This window comes from Macadamia integrifolia, chromosome 6 (assembly GCF_013358625.1).
Source record: "Macadamia integrifolia cultivar HAES 741 chromosome 6, SCU_Mint_v3, whole genome shotgun sequence".
NCBI lineage: Eukaryota > Viridiplantae > Streptophyta > Magnoliopsida > Proteales > Proteaceae > Macadamia > Macadamia integrifolia.
Window position 1 is genome coordinate 37,220,337 of NC_056562.1, and position 17,797 is coordinate 37,238,133.

The 17,797-nt window shown below is 37.2% G+C and overlaps 2 protein-coding genes across 5 annotated transcripts in view; one reads left to right on the forward strand and one right to left on the reverse strand.

Annotated features, from left to right (window-relative positions):
* The first annotated feature begins 1,350 nt into the window (after positions 1–1,350).
* On the forward strand, positions 1,351–4,991 carry LOC122080928 (abscisic acid receptor PYL8-like). The gene is made up of 3 exons (XM_042647823.1): positions 1,351–1,691; positions 2,547–2,762; positions 4,337–4,991. The coding sequence occupies exons 1-3, from the start codon at positions 1,569–1,571 to the stop codon at positions 4,553–4,555; spliced, it is 558 nt and encodes a 185-aa protein (XP_042503757.1). The 5' UTR covers positions 1,351–1,568; the 3' UTR covers positions 4,556–4,991.
* Positions 4,992–8,527: 3,536 nt separating this feature from the next.
* The window catches only part of LOC122081961 (ATP-dependent zinc metalloprotease FTSH 11, chloroplastic/mitochondrial-like), a 17,078-nt gene continuing 7,808 nt past the window's right edge, over positions 8,528–17,797 (reverse strand). For all 4 annotated transcript variants that reach the window (XM_042649404.1, XM_042649403.1, XM_042649402.1 and 1 more), the window contains 9 exons: positions 16,052–16,109; positions 15,069–15,194; positions 14,904–14,984; positions 13,952–14,081; positions 13,632–13,780; positions 12,622–12,903; positions 10,159–10,248; positions 9,992–10,045; positions 8,528–8,770 (listed from right to left, as the gene is read on the reverse strand). In XM_042649404.1, the coding sequence (XP_042505338.1) occupies positions 8,630–8,770; positions 9,992–10,045; positions 10,159–10,248; positions 12,622–12,903; positions 13,632–13,780; positions 13,952–14,081; positions 14,904–14,984; positions 15,069–15,194; positions 16,052–16,109 (1,111 nt within the window). In that variant the 3' untranslated portion in view covers positions 8,528–8,629. The remainder of the gene's footprint in view (positions 8,771–9,991; positions 10,046–10,158; positions 10,249–12,621; positions 12,904–13,631; positions 13,781–13,951; positions 14,082–14,903; positions 14,985–15,068; positions 15,195–16,051; positions 16,110–17,797) is intronic.

A 17,797-nucleotide genomic window follows, 5' to 3' on the forward strand; every position in this document is an offset into this window, starting at 1 on the left:
AAATATTAAAAATAACATTCAAAATTTTTGTCAACTTTTATTTCTATAAACGAATAATTCTTGAATCTAAATCTGAACTCGAATTTTATTATCTCCGATTTTTTACCGATATTTTGACCGAATTGTTAAATTAATGAAACGAATTAATCCGACTAATTCTTCATCCGAATAATTCTTGAATCCGAATTTAATAACTATGGTCGTATTAGAGTTATTCTTGCAACACTACCTCAACAAAATAAGAGATTCCATGCAAGGGCATTTTGGTTATAAAACAAATTAAAAGAATTAAGGGACATATCAATGGCATATTTTTAAATTTCATGACGATCGAGAGTTTTCTCGGTATTTTTTGGGATAAATTAGTTGTCCAAATGTAGAGACTAGATAAGAAGAGAATCAACAATGGGATCAATCTCTATAGATTCCTGTTATGTTTTAGTCATAATTGACCAAATCAACCTCAACCCTAGAAATCAAGTATGAATGAGTTGTCATTGCACTAAATTAAAACATGTTAGAGAGGCAAGAGCTGTGTGAAAGGATCAATAAAATAGTTTTCATCTTCGTATATAATAGATAAAAGGTGAGAGTTCTCCACGATGCTAGTGTGGGGAGGAATCTGCACATTACATGAATGATAGTGTAGAGAATGGTATTGTTCACACAAGGCCCACATGTCTCATTATGTGAGAGCACACATCTTAGAATCTGCATTCCGGCATGGTGGAATAGACAAAGTAGTATATCACACAAGTTTGTGGTTATACTAAACATCATAAGATTAAATTAGCCTAATATTAATGCTATTTCAACAATTAGATAGAAAGGAAATAGTCTAAATTAATCATCTATCAATTTTCAAAGTCAACTTCAATCAAATAACCTCATATACCCGTGCATGTGTAATGCATATGTACTTAATACTCCTGAAACAAGTATAAAAAAATTGAAGAGAAAAAGAACTTTGTCAAAAACGTCCATACCCAACTATGTGTCAAAAGACCCAACTACCCTCACCACATTTGATTATTTTCACGATCAATTTTGATTGTGCCCAAATATTCTTATGCCAGACTGACGGAATTTCCTAAAACAACCATGAAGTTGAACGGTTCAGATTTATCTATAACTTAAACAAATATAAAATGTTTAAAAATGGAAAACTATGAAAATGAACGGTTCAGATTTATTTATAATTTCTAGAAAAGTGAAGAATATTTGTGAGTCCAAAAACGATTCATATATATTAAAAAAATAAAAAGATAAAGATAAATACAAATGATAATGTAATAAGGGAGAATATTTTATTCCAGGCTATGAGGAGATGAGCAAGGTCGCGATGGGGGATTGGGGGGGTGGGGTTTAAAGGTTTCTGAGAGAAGCTAAGAAGTGAAAAACGAATCCAGAGAGGCGGAGAGATCGTTTCTTCGACACTATGGACGAATAGCGATCTGGAGAGTGGATTCTTATCTGGTTTTCTGGCGGCGGCGGAGTGTTCAAAGAGTTGTCTGACCTGATTATTAGGTGTTATTCCAGTTGATGGTCGCAGGGAGAAGATTTTCACCATGAACGGTAATGGATATAGCAGAATGGAGTCTGAGTATATACGGAGACACCACAGACATGAAACCAGAGAAAATCAGTGTAGTTCTGAAGTCGTTAAACACATCAAGGCTCCTGTTCATCTCGTAAGATTTCCCTCTCGAATCTCGATCGGTCAATAAATCTTTTACTCTTTTTTCTTGCATAAATCAAGGCCGTTTCGGATATGTATGTTTTCGTGTTTCTGTTGACGCTTCAATTCTATTTCTGAAGCTTCAGTATCAGTTTGCGGATGTTTTGGGAAGATTCGATTGTAGCTTTCCTTTTCTATCGACATCTTTGAATGAAATTTTCGGTCTAGATCTGATTATTTCAGCTCGATCTCTGGTATTCTGTTCTATTTTAGGTGATCAAATAATGAATCCGTTTTATTTCTGGAGTAGTAGTAATCATTCTCGCGCTGCTTTCTTTGTGGTTTTTCTGCTTCCACGTGTATCTATGTTGAAAAAAATTTCAACTCGATTCAGTTAAGTGTCTGGATTTGATCAGTATTATGTGGACTGTTCATTCTAAACAAGCTTGGAGGGGCTAGGTTAGGTAGAATGGGAGATATTGAAGTTATTTCGGTGTCTTTCTTTCCCTTCTTCATTGTGGCATAAGCATCGATTTCTGTTTTCATCGAGAAATTCATGTCTTCAGAATTGTTCTCTGGGAAGGAGATTTAAACTAGAAAAAATCTGTCGTAAAGAAATCATCTTCCTCCTCTATGGTACATCCCCGGGAGAATTTATCCCCGATAGACCTTATTTGTAGAAGATAGGAATTGCAGAAACTGGCATACGATTTTTCCTGAGAATTCAGATATTTACTCTGTACCTCTTTATGCAGAATAAGATTCAAAGCTGCCTTTTTTTTAGTGCTTTTCGTGCAATTATGCCTTTCCAAATTGTTGAAATGTTGTTTGCCTGTCTAATTATTCATATTTCTCCTCTTCCCATCAGGTTTGGTCTTTGGTAAGGAGATTCGATCAACCGCAGAAGTATAAACCATTTATCAGTAGGTGCGTTGCGCAGGGGGACTTTGAGATTGGCAGTGTTAGAGAAGTAAACGTTAAGTCCGGGCTCCCAGCCACAACCAGCACAGAAAGGCTGGAGCTTCTTGACGATAGCGAACATATTCTCAGCATCCGGATTGTCGGCGGGGATCACAGGCTAAGGGTCTGAACTTTTCTCTTCCTTGTACACTCTTCTCTTCTCTTGTCTTTATTCTGTTCTTCTCCTTTGCCAATTCAATTTTTCCCTCAAATAGGATCATAAATTAGGCTTGGAAGGGTCTGAGCGTTTCTCTTAGTTGTACACTTTTCTCCTCTTTTTACTCTGTTCTTCTCCTTTGCTGATTCAATTTTGCCCTCAAATAGGATCATAAATTAGGCTAGGAATGGGTTAAGTTATCATAGACAACAAACAAGAAGAATTTCGTTGGCTTTTTAAACAGATGTTACGGAATCTCCATGGAGTAATCTGGTGTTTGCCGTGGTTTTTGCATGATTTTCTTGCGCTTGGTTTCTTTCTTTGCTAATTTTCTCAGAAGAAGATAATTTATCTTGAACAGTCGCCCCCTTCTCATTGGTCATTCTAAACTCCTTGTAGAAATCTGGTTCTAATTGAGGTGACTTGAATCTTCATTCAGCTGTTAGGGTTGGAACATTTATTCTTATGGTCCTAAAATGTTGCTTTGAGTCCGATGCTACTCCCCTCTCAATTTTCTCCAAGTCTTAGAAACTTGTCTACGGGCCTACATTCTTCTCATTGGCTTTGGAAAAGTTCATTACTCATCTTTAATCCCATTCATCCCTTGCTGTATCCCTTTGGTTTTTTAAAATTAAAAATTTTGACCAGAGATTTTTTTTCCTCAAAGAAGGTTAGAAATAAAACAGAGGAATTTGTCATACAGCCAAAAGTATTCCTTCGTCACAAGTAGGTACCTTGTTGAGTCAAGTTGATCCTTACCAGTGGCGCATATATGCAATAGTGCACTCCATTCTGTTGTTTCCACCTAGGAGACCCTTCGTCCAAAATCTGTAGCTATTAACTGATGCAGGCATTCAGTTTCATTTTCTCTGGGAGATCATAAAAAGTTACTGTAATATTGGCTGTCCCTGAATTGTTTCAGATGATATAATGATATATTGTCTGTTATAATGTTAGTTCCTGAAGGCATACCCTGTTGGAGATCATAAGAAGAGGATACATTGTCTTGATCTCATGTTAGTTCCTGAAAAAACTTACCCAGTTGGGGTTCATAAGAAGTTACTGTGATATCAGCAATCCCAGAAATGTTTTAGTTGATATATTGTCTGATCTCATGTTTGTTTCTGAAGACATCCCCACTTGGAACCTGGAACCTGGAAAACCTGGAACCTTGAACCTTTTAGATGGTGGGAGGGAGGGTTTTCCAGCTCTTTTCCATGTATGTCATGCACAATGAGGGGAGGAGGGAATGAATGCCTGCTTTTTGCTGTAGCTAAATTCATGAACGCCTTTAATTTTTGTTGGTTGATGTGGACCTTTAACATCATTTCCCATGTGGGTTATATGCATGGTGGACTGGTGAAGGGTTCTTTCCAGTACATTGTATTTGAATTTTATGATAGGACAAGTTAGCTCAAGTTGTCTTTTCATTCCCCTTAATTATCTTTTTTTCTTCCTTCCTCTTTTGGTTAAGATATTTCTTCCTTGTGCAATCCAACAGCAGAAACCAGCCGACTTATCTGTTACTGTTTGTTTTGCAGAACTACTCATCAATCATTAGCCTTCATCCAGAGATCATTGATGGGAGACCGGGGACACTGGTGATCGAGTCATTTGTGGTAGACGTGCCTGATGGGAATACAGTGGATGAAACTTGCTACTTCGTTCAGGCCCTGATCAAGTGTAATCTCAAGTCATTAGCAGATGTATCAGAGCGACTGGCGGTGCAGGACCGAACAGAACCAATAGGTCGAATCTGAATAGGTGGCGGTTGTCGGTTGGCAATTTGGCATGGGGTGGTGGAGGCTCCAATCGCCATGGATGAAGCTTCCGATGCTTTTGGATCTTGGAAGCTTTGGAAACAGACTGGTTGCAGATTTTCTTCCACTGCAGGGAGACCTTACTCCCTATTCTGCTTTTGTTTCATTCTCGTTTTTCGTTTTAAAATGATAATGGGATTTCCTGTCTCTTTAGTACAGCAAGAACCACCTCTTGCTTCCGAAGCTACCTTTGCATTTAGTCCCCCTCTCACCCCACAACCTCCCTCCCCCCAAAAAAAGGTAAAAAAGAAAAGTAGGTTCCCCTCTGATTTTCCTGGAGTTTTGGCCATGGTGTATTGACCAATGGTTGTATATATCTCTATTGCAAGGAGTTGCTGTTTATAAATAGATTTCTATGCTCTAATTGTTTGAGAAAGAGAGAGAGTGTGTGGGGGGTAGTATTTATTGTCAGAGGTGTTCCTGCTGGTAGCTGGAGTTACACGAGCAGGCAAGAGCCAATGAGGGCCCTCTATTAGTTCAATAAATAAAGGGGAGAGAGAGAGAGGTTGCTAGTGGAGGCTACACCGTCTGAAAGGAAATGTTCTACCTTAGGTTATGTTTGGTAGTCAAGAGAAGAAAAGAAAAGAAATTTTTTTTTGTTTAAAAATTTCTCTTTTGTGATTGGTATGTCAGTCAAGGAAGATTCAATTTTTGAATTTTAAAATTCTCCATTGGAATTGTGAAGTTTTTGTTTGTTTCTAAAAAAAAGTATTGTTAAAAGCATAAGAAAACATGAGAAAATATAAGAATTGTTCTTTTTTTCTCTTCTAATAGTAATTAAATATACATATATTTTTTATTTTCCTATCAACTCATTTCTTTTCTTCTCTTGACTACCAAACATAGCCTTATTGTTATTAAGGAGAAGAAGACTTCACGTGTATGTTGTCTTCGTTTAGATATTGGAAGGGCCAAATGACTGCCTTCTCTCTTGGAACAAAAAATCCCAGTACTGTGCCCTCTCATTGATCCCCAGGCGGGTTAGTAGTATTCAGTTATGGTTAGGTTTTGAAAAAATTGGAGTTTTGAGGATAAGATTTGACGCATGGCAAACTTAGATTGTTCGTGAAATATCCAACAACTTGAGTTTGTCAAATCAATCTTACACATGGTAGAACAAAGGTATTACCATCCACCAATACTCTTAGGAGTTGCTGAACTGTTGGCATTTTCATCGAAAAAAAAAAACCGAACGGTTGGCTCCGAATCTCAACGAACAGGTGTCACTGATTCAACATGATTGACAGTGAAGAGATACCAATTATAAAATAGCTGAGCTCAGGGTGACTAAAGGCTAATGGGTGAAAAGCTACAACATGCCGCCATTTCTTAGATATCCAACGGTTAAAATTTATTGTTTCCTATATATGCAATGATCAAAATTTATTGTTTCCTCAATATGCAATGGTTACTGATTCCTAAATATGAACAGGTGTCACTGATTCAACATGATTGACAGTGAAGAGATACCAATTATAAAATAGTTGAGCTCGGGGTGACTAAAAGCTAATGGGTGAAAAGTTACAATATGCCGTCATTTCTTAGATATCCAACGGTCAAAATTTATTATTTCCTAAATATCCAATGGTCAAAATTTATTACATCACTTTTACGCATGATTGAACAAGGTGATATTCATCCACCAATTCCCTGGATGAGTTGCTGAACTGTTTGCATCAAAATCCTCTTGAACATGTGTCACCATCGTAGATGGTTAAGAGATTCTGATCATGAATAATGACTATTGTATCACATCTCAGAAGAGCTAAGATACAACAGGCAGGAGAGAATATGATTGATCGGCCAAGGAAGCTGACAGAGGATGGATAGTTGGCTTGTCATCAAGATAAGAGTGTCTATTAGGTGATGCTCACGAAGACATCTCCAAAATATACCTTTGAGAATTATCCGATCATTATTTGTGATGGATGTATAAGTCCAATATCTCATTGCGTTATTACTATTCTTTTCCAATCCAAGTTTCACTATGCTCCTTTAAGTTTTAGGGTAACATTCATATAAAAAACCAGAAGCATCATGCATGATTTGCATCATATAGTGACATAAGGATTCAAGAGATAGAAGTATGGATAAATCGTGAAGATCTTTACTCGTGGTTAATTAAGGAGAATAAAAAATGTTGGCCTTTGGAGATTTTTGACATCCTTTAATCTTATTAGTGCAACCACTTTACCCAAAAAAAAAAAAAAAAAATAATAATATCGATACCATGGCTATGATATCAGGGTATGTTAGGTAGAATATCCAACTCGGCGTGGATATGTTTCTGTTTTAATTAATCTTTTCTTCTTTTAACATAAAAAAACAAAATTAGGAGATGTCACTTATCTAAAAGGCGCAATACGTGGCACATAGGTCAATGAGGTGTTTATTTTTCTCCCAATCACTTATTGTAGAGAAATGTGATAGAGACATATAAGGAAAAACTTGTCAAGGTTGATCGTAGAGAGATCTATCTTCTGAATTGTTAAGCTCTCTGTTGTAGAAAGAGAAAGACATGCACAAAAGTATCCCTCGTATGTGGATAATATCAAGATAAGAAAGAAAGGTATGCAGTTCTTTCTATATTCGTCATTTCAATTTTGAGATGAGAGTATCGTGTTCTTGTGAATCCACTTTGTAAGATGAAAAATATCTTGTTATCCAAGGACTTTTTAATGGTAGTTGTGGATGAAGAGAGTTAAAAGTTATATATTTTTGGAAGAAGACCCCCCACACCGCCAGCGTTGGAAGAATTTCACACACCACACAAATGACTAAACGTTATCATTTTCATGGGACCCACATGGTCAAAAGAAAGAGAAAAAAAAAAAAGAAAAGTGAAGGGCATATAGTGATTGGCTGCATGAGATTTTTTTTCCTATAGCTCTGTTTGGTTGCAATGGGAATTTAAACGGAAGAGAAGTAGAATTTTCATACTTTAAAAAGAATTGTTTATAATTATTAAACCCATGTGATTGTATAAATTACAACTTTTTTGACCATATTTAGTAATGATATATTTTATATGTAATTTCTATTTTACATATTATAGCAAATGACTTTGGATGCAAAGTAATGTGAAATTTTATAACAAAATATTGAATGATTTTGTTACTATTACTATTATTATTATATTTGTATGTGGGTAGGAGTTATTGCTACGGTGGAGTGTTTAGTAGTTATGTAACTTAATAGGGTAAGTTAGTAGAAGTTAGAGATAAAGTATGTAAGTGGAATACGTCGGTTTGTAACTACTTTTTATCCTATTTAATAAGAACTAAAATGGAATAGAAGAAGAATGAAAAATTATACTAAATTATCTCTCTAGATTTATCTTGAGAAGAGGCAACTACCTCCCAATTAGCCAAACGTCCGGCTTTGTCTGTAAAGCAAAGAGGCAGACACCTCCTAATTAGCTAAACCCTATTTTATCTCTCCTAATTTCTCTCATCATCCCTATTTTTTCTCCAATTTCATCTACTATGTTATTTTCTTTTAATTTATTTCTCCCTCCCTTCCACGCACGTAACAAGTGAAGTTAATGTTAAAGTCACATTAGAAATGATCACATATATTTCTTTTTTAAGTATGAAAATTTCACTTCCCTTCCCTTTAATTCTCCTTACAATCAAACACAGCCTATATTTTATTTGAGGAAAAATGAATGAAAATTCTATGGGTGCCTCTCACATGAGATGTAGGGCTCACATTGACATTCTCTCTCCTATACTGACCATGTGGATATATCATTCTCTAAACTGCCATTAGGATGTTGTGCATATTGCTCCTCTTATTGGCATCATGGTCTGGCCAATCTCAGGCTTCAAGCGGTTGGTTCAAGCCAGGCCTAGGATGCAGGCCAACTTTTGACACCCCTTAGCCTTGTTTACTATACAACACAATGACACATTGGAAAATTGCGTGATTTTATAAATTAATTACCTGAAATGCTCTGGATTAACTGTACATTGCTCCCCTTAAATTGGAGACTACATACAAGCAGTGCAGCTTTTAAGTCAATGCAAGCTCTTCTTCTTGTTGCTCAGACAGCAGGACTTCCCCATTAGGAAGAAGTATCTGTTTGATTTCTTCTGCGCCAAGTGTCTCATACTCGAGCAATGCCTTAGCAAGTGCATGCAATGCCTTCTCGTGCTGAAAAATGTTAAACAACAGACAATTAGTCCTTACACATCTAGCTTCAACAAAGAATTACAAATGGGTGTTCCTACATCCCAACAAAGGTTGCAAAAAACACATTGGATACAAACCAGATCAAACCAAATGAAATTCCAATAACATTTTACTCATGTAGAAGATACTTGGGAACCTAGAACCTTCTAGGTTCCCAGTTGAGATTACTATACAACTTTGTTTTAAACCTTATCCTGTGGAAATTTATATAATTGTCAATCTTTACCATATGATAGTTGAACTGTAAGCTCCCAGCTCATGTCGGGTCATTAAGTCTGGTGTCTAATGACCTGACAGGCGGCCCAGTTGCCATTTCAATGTTTCTCAGAAAAAGCATTGGGTTGCCTAATGCCAGACTCAGTAGATAGACTGCTCAAACAGATAAGAAATGTCAAGTAGAAACAAGCTGGTGAACAGTCTACGTACCTATTATGTTGATTGTAAGGATAGTTTACGATTAGCCAACTCACATATATTATGCATTTATGCCCCCTCTAGGCATAGGTGATCTGCAACCAAGTGATCCCTTTTAGGTGTTCTACACCAAAGAACCAAAGCCTGACCATCTAACCTGCTGCATTAATCTGGAGGGACAGAAGTATAAAGAACAGTCCCATAAACAGAATATGTTGGAATCACAGAGTCCGGTAAACTTTGGCCAATGCGAACTCCTAAGTGGGTTCCATAAGGCTAAACAGATGCAATGTGTACAAGTCTGCATACATCATAGCCAAACTGCAGAGACATTCATATGTAGCGGACCTCTCCCTGTCTCAAACCATCCCAAGACCCCCGCGGCCCACAAGAAAAGGGGGAGAAAGGGAGAGAGCAAGACGGCCATGCATGTGAGATCAGCAGCAGAAGAAAGAAGAGGTGCTACTCTCCCCACCCCCGGATAAGCCCTAAGTAAAAAAAAAAAAAAAAAAACCAGAACTCCCCAGACACAAAACAAAAGAAACTAGAAGAGGGCCATGATGATCCTTAGGTTTTGGAAAGTGTGAGGGCGCTTTCTTCTTAAATACATTCTTTTCTTTTCGATGAAATGACAGCCCATACCATCTTAAGAGAAGTAGTTTTGCAGCAAAGCTTGACCAGACCTTAATTTTGAGCTGTGATGCAACAACTCAAACTTATCCCAACAGTTTCAGGCTCTGATAAACTAAGCAAATCATAAAGACAAACCTTCTTAAGTAGAGCTTTAACACGATCATATGCTTCTCTCAGGAGTTTCACAACCTGCAGAATTCAAACTATAATTTTAATAACTGTGTTGACAGTATTTACATCACCTCATAAATAAATAAATAAATAAAACAGGCAATAAAACAAGTCATGATCCAAAAGCATACTTCTGCGTCAATGCGTGATTGCATCTCTGAACCTGGTCGCTCTTTAATATAAACCGGTCCAATTGTTTCATTCATCCCACAAGTTGATACCTGTCAGAAAAGGCTGGCCCATAAATGCTGCAAAAATTATGCTACCAAAAGAGTGATATTACTATGGTTAGAGGCTCGCCTAAACATTTAAGAATACAATCAGCTACATCATGATGGCATATGCTGACAATTGTGCCTAGGTAATGTATGTAAGAACCATAAGTAGGCGTTTATGTAAAAGTAGTTTGGCCCCCTCCGCTACAGCTGGTATGTCAATGGTCACAGGCTCTGTCCTTCCTTGACCCTAGGGCCCCTTTTAGGTTAATATAAGATCTCTTGGTGGTTTCTGCGCTATATAATAGGGTCAGGTTCAATATTATTGGAGGTTTTATGCCAGGGAGATCAACCACGGAAGCTATTTATTTGCATGGGAAACTGATGAAAAGATTTAGAGCATATAAGAAAGATCTTCATATGGTCTTTATTGATTTAAAAAAAGCCTGTGATAAAGTTCCTAGAGAGTTAGTTAATTTGGCAAGTTAGAAGAAAATGTTTTGGTAAGTACGATGTTTTGGGTAAATACGTGGATATAATAGATACATATCATGATGTAGTGACTAAAAAGAACTGTGAGGGGACAAGGTAGGGATTTCACAATAACAGTTGGTTTACACCATGGTTCAGCTCTAAGCCTGCATTTGTTTACACTAATCATGGATGAGTTAACTAGAGACATTCAAGATCAGATCCTTTGGTGTCTGATTTTTGAAGATGATATTTGCTTTGGTGGATCAAAAAAATGCAGGGATAAATGCAAAGTTGGATTTATGGAAATTAACCTTGGAATCAAAAGGTTCTAAGATAAGTAAAACAAAAACATAATATATGATGTGTAACTTCAGTAACAATACTACTGAGAGCAGGGTGGTGAAAATTAACAATATGGAATTACCGCAAATTGATAACTTTGGATACCAAGGTTCAATCATTGAATAAAGGAGGAGAAATAGAAATGAAATTATACACAGAATTATAATAGGGTGGATGAAATGGAGGGATGCATCCAGAGTGTTGTGTGATCGACATATCCCTTAAACTTAAAGGGAACTTTTATAAAACAGTTATACAACAAGTTGACGTATGGGGCTGAATCTTGGGCAGTAACAAAAAAGCGTTTAAATAAATTTCATGAGGCTGAAATGAGGATGTTGCGGTAGATGAATGGTGAAACTGGAAAAGATAAAATAAATAATGAACAAATTAAAGCAAACCTAGGATTGCCCCTATTCATGATAAGTTGCAAGAAACTCGTATGAGGTGGCATGGACATGTGCAATGAAGGCCTTTAGATGCTCCATTACGGAGAAGTGATTTATTTTAACCTGAAGGGGCTAAAGGAGCTAGAGCTAGGCCTAAAATAACCATAAGAGAAGTGGTAGGGAAAGACACGTATAGCTTAGGAGTGGAATCTAGTATGGCTTTGAATAGAGGTGATTGGAGAAATAGGATCCATGTAGCCCAACCAGATTTAGTTGGGATAAGGCCGAGTTGAGTTGAGTTTTCACTATTTGGCAAAACCAAATCCAAAGTCTAACTCATTTCCATCACTACTCACGTCGACCCCTCCCCCACTAATAAACGATTAATTAATTTATAAAAAATACCTAGGAAAATAAAATGATGAATGCAACACCCCCCCTCCACCAAATGATGAAATGAATAGATAAAAGGGTACACTGATTTTCAAATACTTATTGAATTAAAGATAATGTTCCAAGGTAAGTCCATATGATTAATGACCCTCTACACTCAACTATTGAGTAATATCTCAATTACATCTGACCTATTATGATTCAAAAAACATTATCTCGACAACCCACAATATGTGGTTCAAATCCCAGTAATGAAAAACACATCAGTTTTCTTAGTACACTAAATGTTTTATAAATATAGAAGAGGTCACCATAACTCATCATACACTACATTAGATGTTTTTAGCCCTTTTCTCTCACATGTAAACAAACCCCTTTTTTTATCCATAACCACAAACACACACACACTCACTTTTGTTTCACACATTTTTAATCAAGGCAATGTACCTAGAGAGGCCAAAATGATGCAGCATCCCTAAATGCTTTGACTACCCTAACTACCACTTTTTAAGATGAATCCATGGTTGCAAGCAGAATAAAGTCCGAGGAAGTTTGAGCAACAGAAAGTCATGGGAGGTTTAAGAAACTTCAAGGGTAACAGTCAAGCTCTTAAAGGAATATCATTTCAGAATTATTTAAATTTAGCAATTAAACCTGAAATAGAAAAATGATATCAGCAAGAATATTGGACACATAATCTCTCCCTGAAAATCTTATTAAGTATGGCGAGTTATTTCAAATACTGGGATACTAGTGAGTTGTGGAGGAGTATAGAAAGTACCATATACTGCGCAAGCTCTGTTGCTGTATGAAGATCACTACTAGCTCCAGTCGTTATATGTTCCTGACCAAAGATAAGCTCTTCGGCAACTCTCCCTCCCATACAAACATCAAGACGTGCCAATAACTGCTTCTTGCTAACTGATGTCTCATCATTCGAGGGAAGTTGTGTGACCATGCCTAGTGCAGACCCCCGTGGAATTATTGTTGCCTTGTGAATGGGATGTGCACCATCGGTGCTGAATGCAACGATTGCATGACCACTCTCATGATATGCAGTGAGCTGAAAGAAATATAAATAGATGTTGTGTAACTATGTCTCATTGCTTAGTGGCAAGGTTTTAATATCAGTTTGTGTGTCCTACCATGCAGACAAGCACAACCCATTAAATCCATCATCATCATCATCATTATCAATATTATTACTATCATAAATTTTTAGAAAACCAGTGATGTTAAAGGCCCATGGAGAAACAAAAGGAGCCGAGTATCTAGGAATAATTCTGAAGCATAACAAGCCTTCTTCTAGGTGCTTGTAATCCCTCTATTAATTAGGAAGTATAGTCCACTATTTCTTAAAGTGAAAAAAGAAGTGGAGAAGGTGTACCTTCCACAGGCCACTTTGACTGCAAGACAGCAAGACAGCAGGACAACTTTTGGTTTTGTTCACGAAAAACCAAAATATTTCAGTGATACCAGTTGACATCACTATAATACTTCATGACTGCAGTTGATTTAATCATTTAAATGAAACCAGAAAAATATTTCTTAGTTTCTGCCACAGTATAAAGACTCTAAACCAAATATTTGCGATTTTCAAGTCAAATTTGTTGACATCTGATGCCATGGTTGACCGCATTCCTATAGAAAACCTGACCTTAGATTTAATTGCTGATGAATTTAGAAAACCAGTGATGTAACTACACAAATCAGAAAACTGAATTATGGGCCATAAATCAGCAAACTGAATTATGGGCCTAGCTTGGATTTTGTCATGAGTGATATGCTAACCTTTCTAGATTCTTCTGACACGAACATTGTTTTCCTCTCAGTACCCATAATAATTCTGTCCTTAGCAAATTCAAGCTGTGTTGTGGTCAACTTCTCAACACCTTCAACAGCACCTTTAATGGCTGCAATGTTCACCAGGTTTGCCAGATCTAATGCAATGGAAAAGAGAGAGAGTGAGTTTGTGTATGCATAATTCAAAAGCTTGCTCCAGATGGCAGTACACCTATGATGCTTGCATCAGCTTTCATAAATAGCATGAAATTGAAGGAAAAACGAGCATACAACAGTAATTGCAAGAGAATACAATGTTGAAGGCACACCTGCACCATTGAACCCAGGGGTACCACGTGCAATTGCTTTGATATCTACATCATCAGCCAATGGCTTGTCCTGTAAGTAGAGCTCTAATATCTCTTGCCGACCCCGTACATCAGGACTTGGAACAACAATCTATAAAGAATTTGTTTAAGTTCTGCTGTCACTAATGCATACCAAATATTTAAAGTGCAATTATATATTTATATTTTATTCTCAAAAGTAAGACCATGTATATGGCAACAGGCACTCTTCATGGTAGAGGGGAGAAGACGTCCCTGGAGGTTGTCTAATCTCCTCACAGAAGGCATATTATTAGGGTCCTACCTGAACATCCCATTTCAATGCATGCGAAGCCAATCCAACTTATACAGTGAGTTAGCCAAGCGGGATTCCATAGGCAATAATTGTACATTGGGCCTTGTACAACTGTGACCTCTTAATTCTCTCTACTGGTTGTATACTTGTGTGTGGTACTAAACATGTTTTGGCCATGCATGGCCCTGCCTCAGGACAATGTTTCCTTTTCCTACTAAAATCTTCTTCATTATCAATCTGATAACGAAAAATTTCAATAATCATCAATCTTCCATGACTATAAGTTCGCGTTCTCAATGTTCTGACAATGAAAACCAAAAATTGGGCAAAGTTTCTAGTGGCGTTCTTAGTAAGACATTTCCAAGAAGTAGCACGAGATAAACATGTAAAAATTAAGATGACAAGGATAGCAACATAAACATAAACATGGTGGAAGTTTGTAAAATTCCAATAAATAATTCTTCATATGACCTTTTGCATGGCATCCAGCAGTCAGTCTCCACTACTATTTTTATTTTTACCGCTGATGGTAGAGTTCCAGTAAATTTTTCCTTTCCTGACAGTTCCTCAGAGAGTCAAATCCTCTAGACACTCTTTGAAGCACCATTCTAGTTATCTGGAAATCTTAAAGAAACTTACATGCCTGTCGAATCTACCAGGCCTCGTTAAAGCTGGATCAAGAATATCTGGCAAGTTTGTTGCAGCCATCAATATTATTCCCTACATAATGAAATTTTACCAGTTTTAGATATTAAAGGAAAATAAAAAGGCAAAAAAATAAATGGTTAGCTTTTTTAAATGTACCTCATTCTGCTCAAAACCGTCCATCTCAACAAGCAGCTGATGCAATGTTTTCTTTGTATGGCCTTCCCATTGTTTCCGAGTGGATCCAACAGCATCTATTTCATCAATGAAAATAATGCACGGTGCCTAAGAATGGTAGTAGAATATAAACGACATAATTAGCAAGGAAATATCAGAAGTATTATAAAGCTTCGAAAGGAAAGAAATATTCACCACCCAATCCTTATTACAGGATTTCCGGATCAGCATTAGGTAAACGGGAAGTGGGAGATGCCATTCTTACCAAGACAAAGTTATATAAGAAAAGGAACCCCAAGTGTAAAAACTAATCTATGTGAGAACAGAAGAGTAAACACCTCAGGAATATTAATACGTAAACACCCCAAGGCGAAGTTAAATACAAAAACTAATAACAATAAGAACTAACCTATGTGAGAATAGTAGAGTAAATACCCCAGGGGCCAGGGATATTTATATGTAAACAAGACTTATGCTATATAGATCCAACCTGGTGTTAGAACCAAGTTTAATGGATTGGTAACTTTGCCAAGAGGCAAGAGGTAATTCAAGTGTGATTGATGGCACCATAGAATGACCAGCTCAGAAGACATATCCCATTGATGGGAATCACATTGTTCAATCATTTCTCTCCTTGAGGATAATATAATCAGGTAACTTATTTTTTCTGTGATATGATCTTCATGCATGTGAAGCCTCTGGATCCTCTGAAGCTAACATATTCCCACTACCTTCATTCGGATTTATGAGAATCGTTAAGAAACTCAGATTCTATTAGATACTTACAGATCCCAATCATGCATGCAATTAACTAATCATCACAAAGTTCGAAATATGTAAACACAAGAATTGGATAATAATTCCATACTATTAAATGAAATTTTCATATGGTTATTGAAAATTTTTTAAATATTATAAACAGAGACCATGTAAAAAGAGTTCTAGTGTTAGAAAATCAGAACAACCTTCTTCTTAGCAGATTGGAATAATGACCGCACACGCCGAGCACCAACACCAACAAACCTGGCATACAAGAAGTAGCATTACAAGAGTTTATACTACAGAAGAAGAAAGACAATTAAAACCAAAAATAACACTCCCTTTTTCTGTCCACAAAGTGTTTTCAGGAAATTTAGCTGTTATATCTCAGGATGTGTATGGTTGCTTTCCCACAGGCAACAGTAAAGGAAGACTTAAGGAAAATCTAAAGATAGGGTTGTTTTAGTTGCCTTGAGAAGATATAGGAGAGAAATAACCATTTCTGAGGAGCCCCATCCCCCAAATATTTTCCCACACTCTTCTGCGGAAAACCAGGGGAAGAGAAATTGCATGGCAACTCATATTTTCATGTATCTAGTTATAATGGCAAGAAAACAATAAAACAAATGCTTCCTTTCTTCTTCTTTTTTTTTCTTTTAGATTTCCCACATCAGCCAAACAAGCTTGGGGAGTCGCTTCTCCTTTACTTCTCCTTTTCTTTTGCCCAAGAAGGTAACAAAACACAGCCTTAAAACTTCCATAAGAAACCACATGTTCCTATTTTGTGGAAAATGAAGTATGCATTTCCAAAACAACAACTTAGCCTTTTCCAATCTAAATGGGGTAGGCTACATGGATCCAAAGAGGAAAAAAGAAAAACCACACACACACAGAGGAACATCCCACCTACAAGCGATCAGCCACATGAATCTTTGCCCTCCAAGCCACTCTTTAGCGGTCATACTAGAGTCCAGACCTAGCTTCTGCATGTCTTTCCTTAAAACCTCATCTAAGGTCATTTTAGGTCTACCCCTAGCTCTTTTAGCTCATTCCAATTAAATGCTTGGGTACTTACACCTATAGCATTGAATATAGATTAGGACTGTCGAAATTTTGGATATTTCCATTTTTCATGCTGATTGCATGAAAAGGTTCACGTGAACCAGTCACCAAGGTATGTTGCTGAGAGGAAATTAACAAGATGCGTGAAGTTAGAAGGGAAATTTATAAGCCAAAACAACCTCCACATAATTGGCTTTATGATGCAATTACACAAGAAGCAACACCTTCTACAGCCTCAAGTTCAGGCCTAGTCCAAATTCAACGAATATTCCTCCTGGCCCAATGTCATGTATCCCAGTCAGTGCCTCCTATCCAACTACTAGATGCACAAGAATCATGTCTGTCCATCCTATGGCCTAATTATCCATTAAAATATAATGTCCTTTCCTACTACCTCTAGCACCCCCTTGTTACACTTCCTCATCTAGTCATCGTTATAGAGTATCCAGTCACTCCTTGATGGGGGGTGGGCGGTGAGTGCAGTTGCAGCCTAGTTGCAGGCTTTGATTAGCCCAACTGAAAGAGGTTTCTGAGTAGAGCTTCAGGGATTAGGGTTGCCCCTATGTTGGTTTTCTTCAACCTAAATCAAAGGTTGAACGTAGGCTTGTTGGAAGAGTTTCAGCAACCCTATGTGGGTGGACTGTTTCAGAAAACAAAACAGAACAGTAAAGAAAAGATAACAGATTATTAGGGGGAGGGGAGAAGCTGCAATGGACTTCCAGAACAGAGATTGTTGCGAGAGAACCAGAGAAGAAGAATAAGAAGAAATAAAGAGGGAAAGAAGAAAGACAATAGAAGAGGGGAGGTAGAGAAATCGTAGGGAAGAAGAGGAAAGGGGGGCTTGTCTCACTGGACAAAGAGGAATCAAGAGAGAGAAGGGGGGGGGGGGG

Bases quoted from the DNA above. Each gene is read 5' to 3' on its own strand.
- LOC122080928 (XM_042647823.1), top strand. From the start codon at position 1,569: ATGAACGGTAATGGATATAGCAGAATGGAGTCTGAGTATATACGGAGA. The intron at 1,692-2,546 runs GTAAGATTTCCC...TCTTCCCATCAG, and splicing joins TCAAGGCTCCTGTTCATCTC to GTTTGGTCTTTGGTAAGGAG. The intron at 2,763-4,336 runs GTCTGAACTTTT...TTTGTTTTGCAG, and splicing joins GCGGGGATCACAGGCTAAGG to AACTACTCATCAATCATTAG.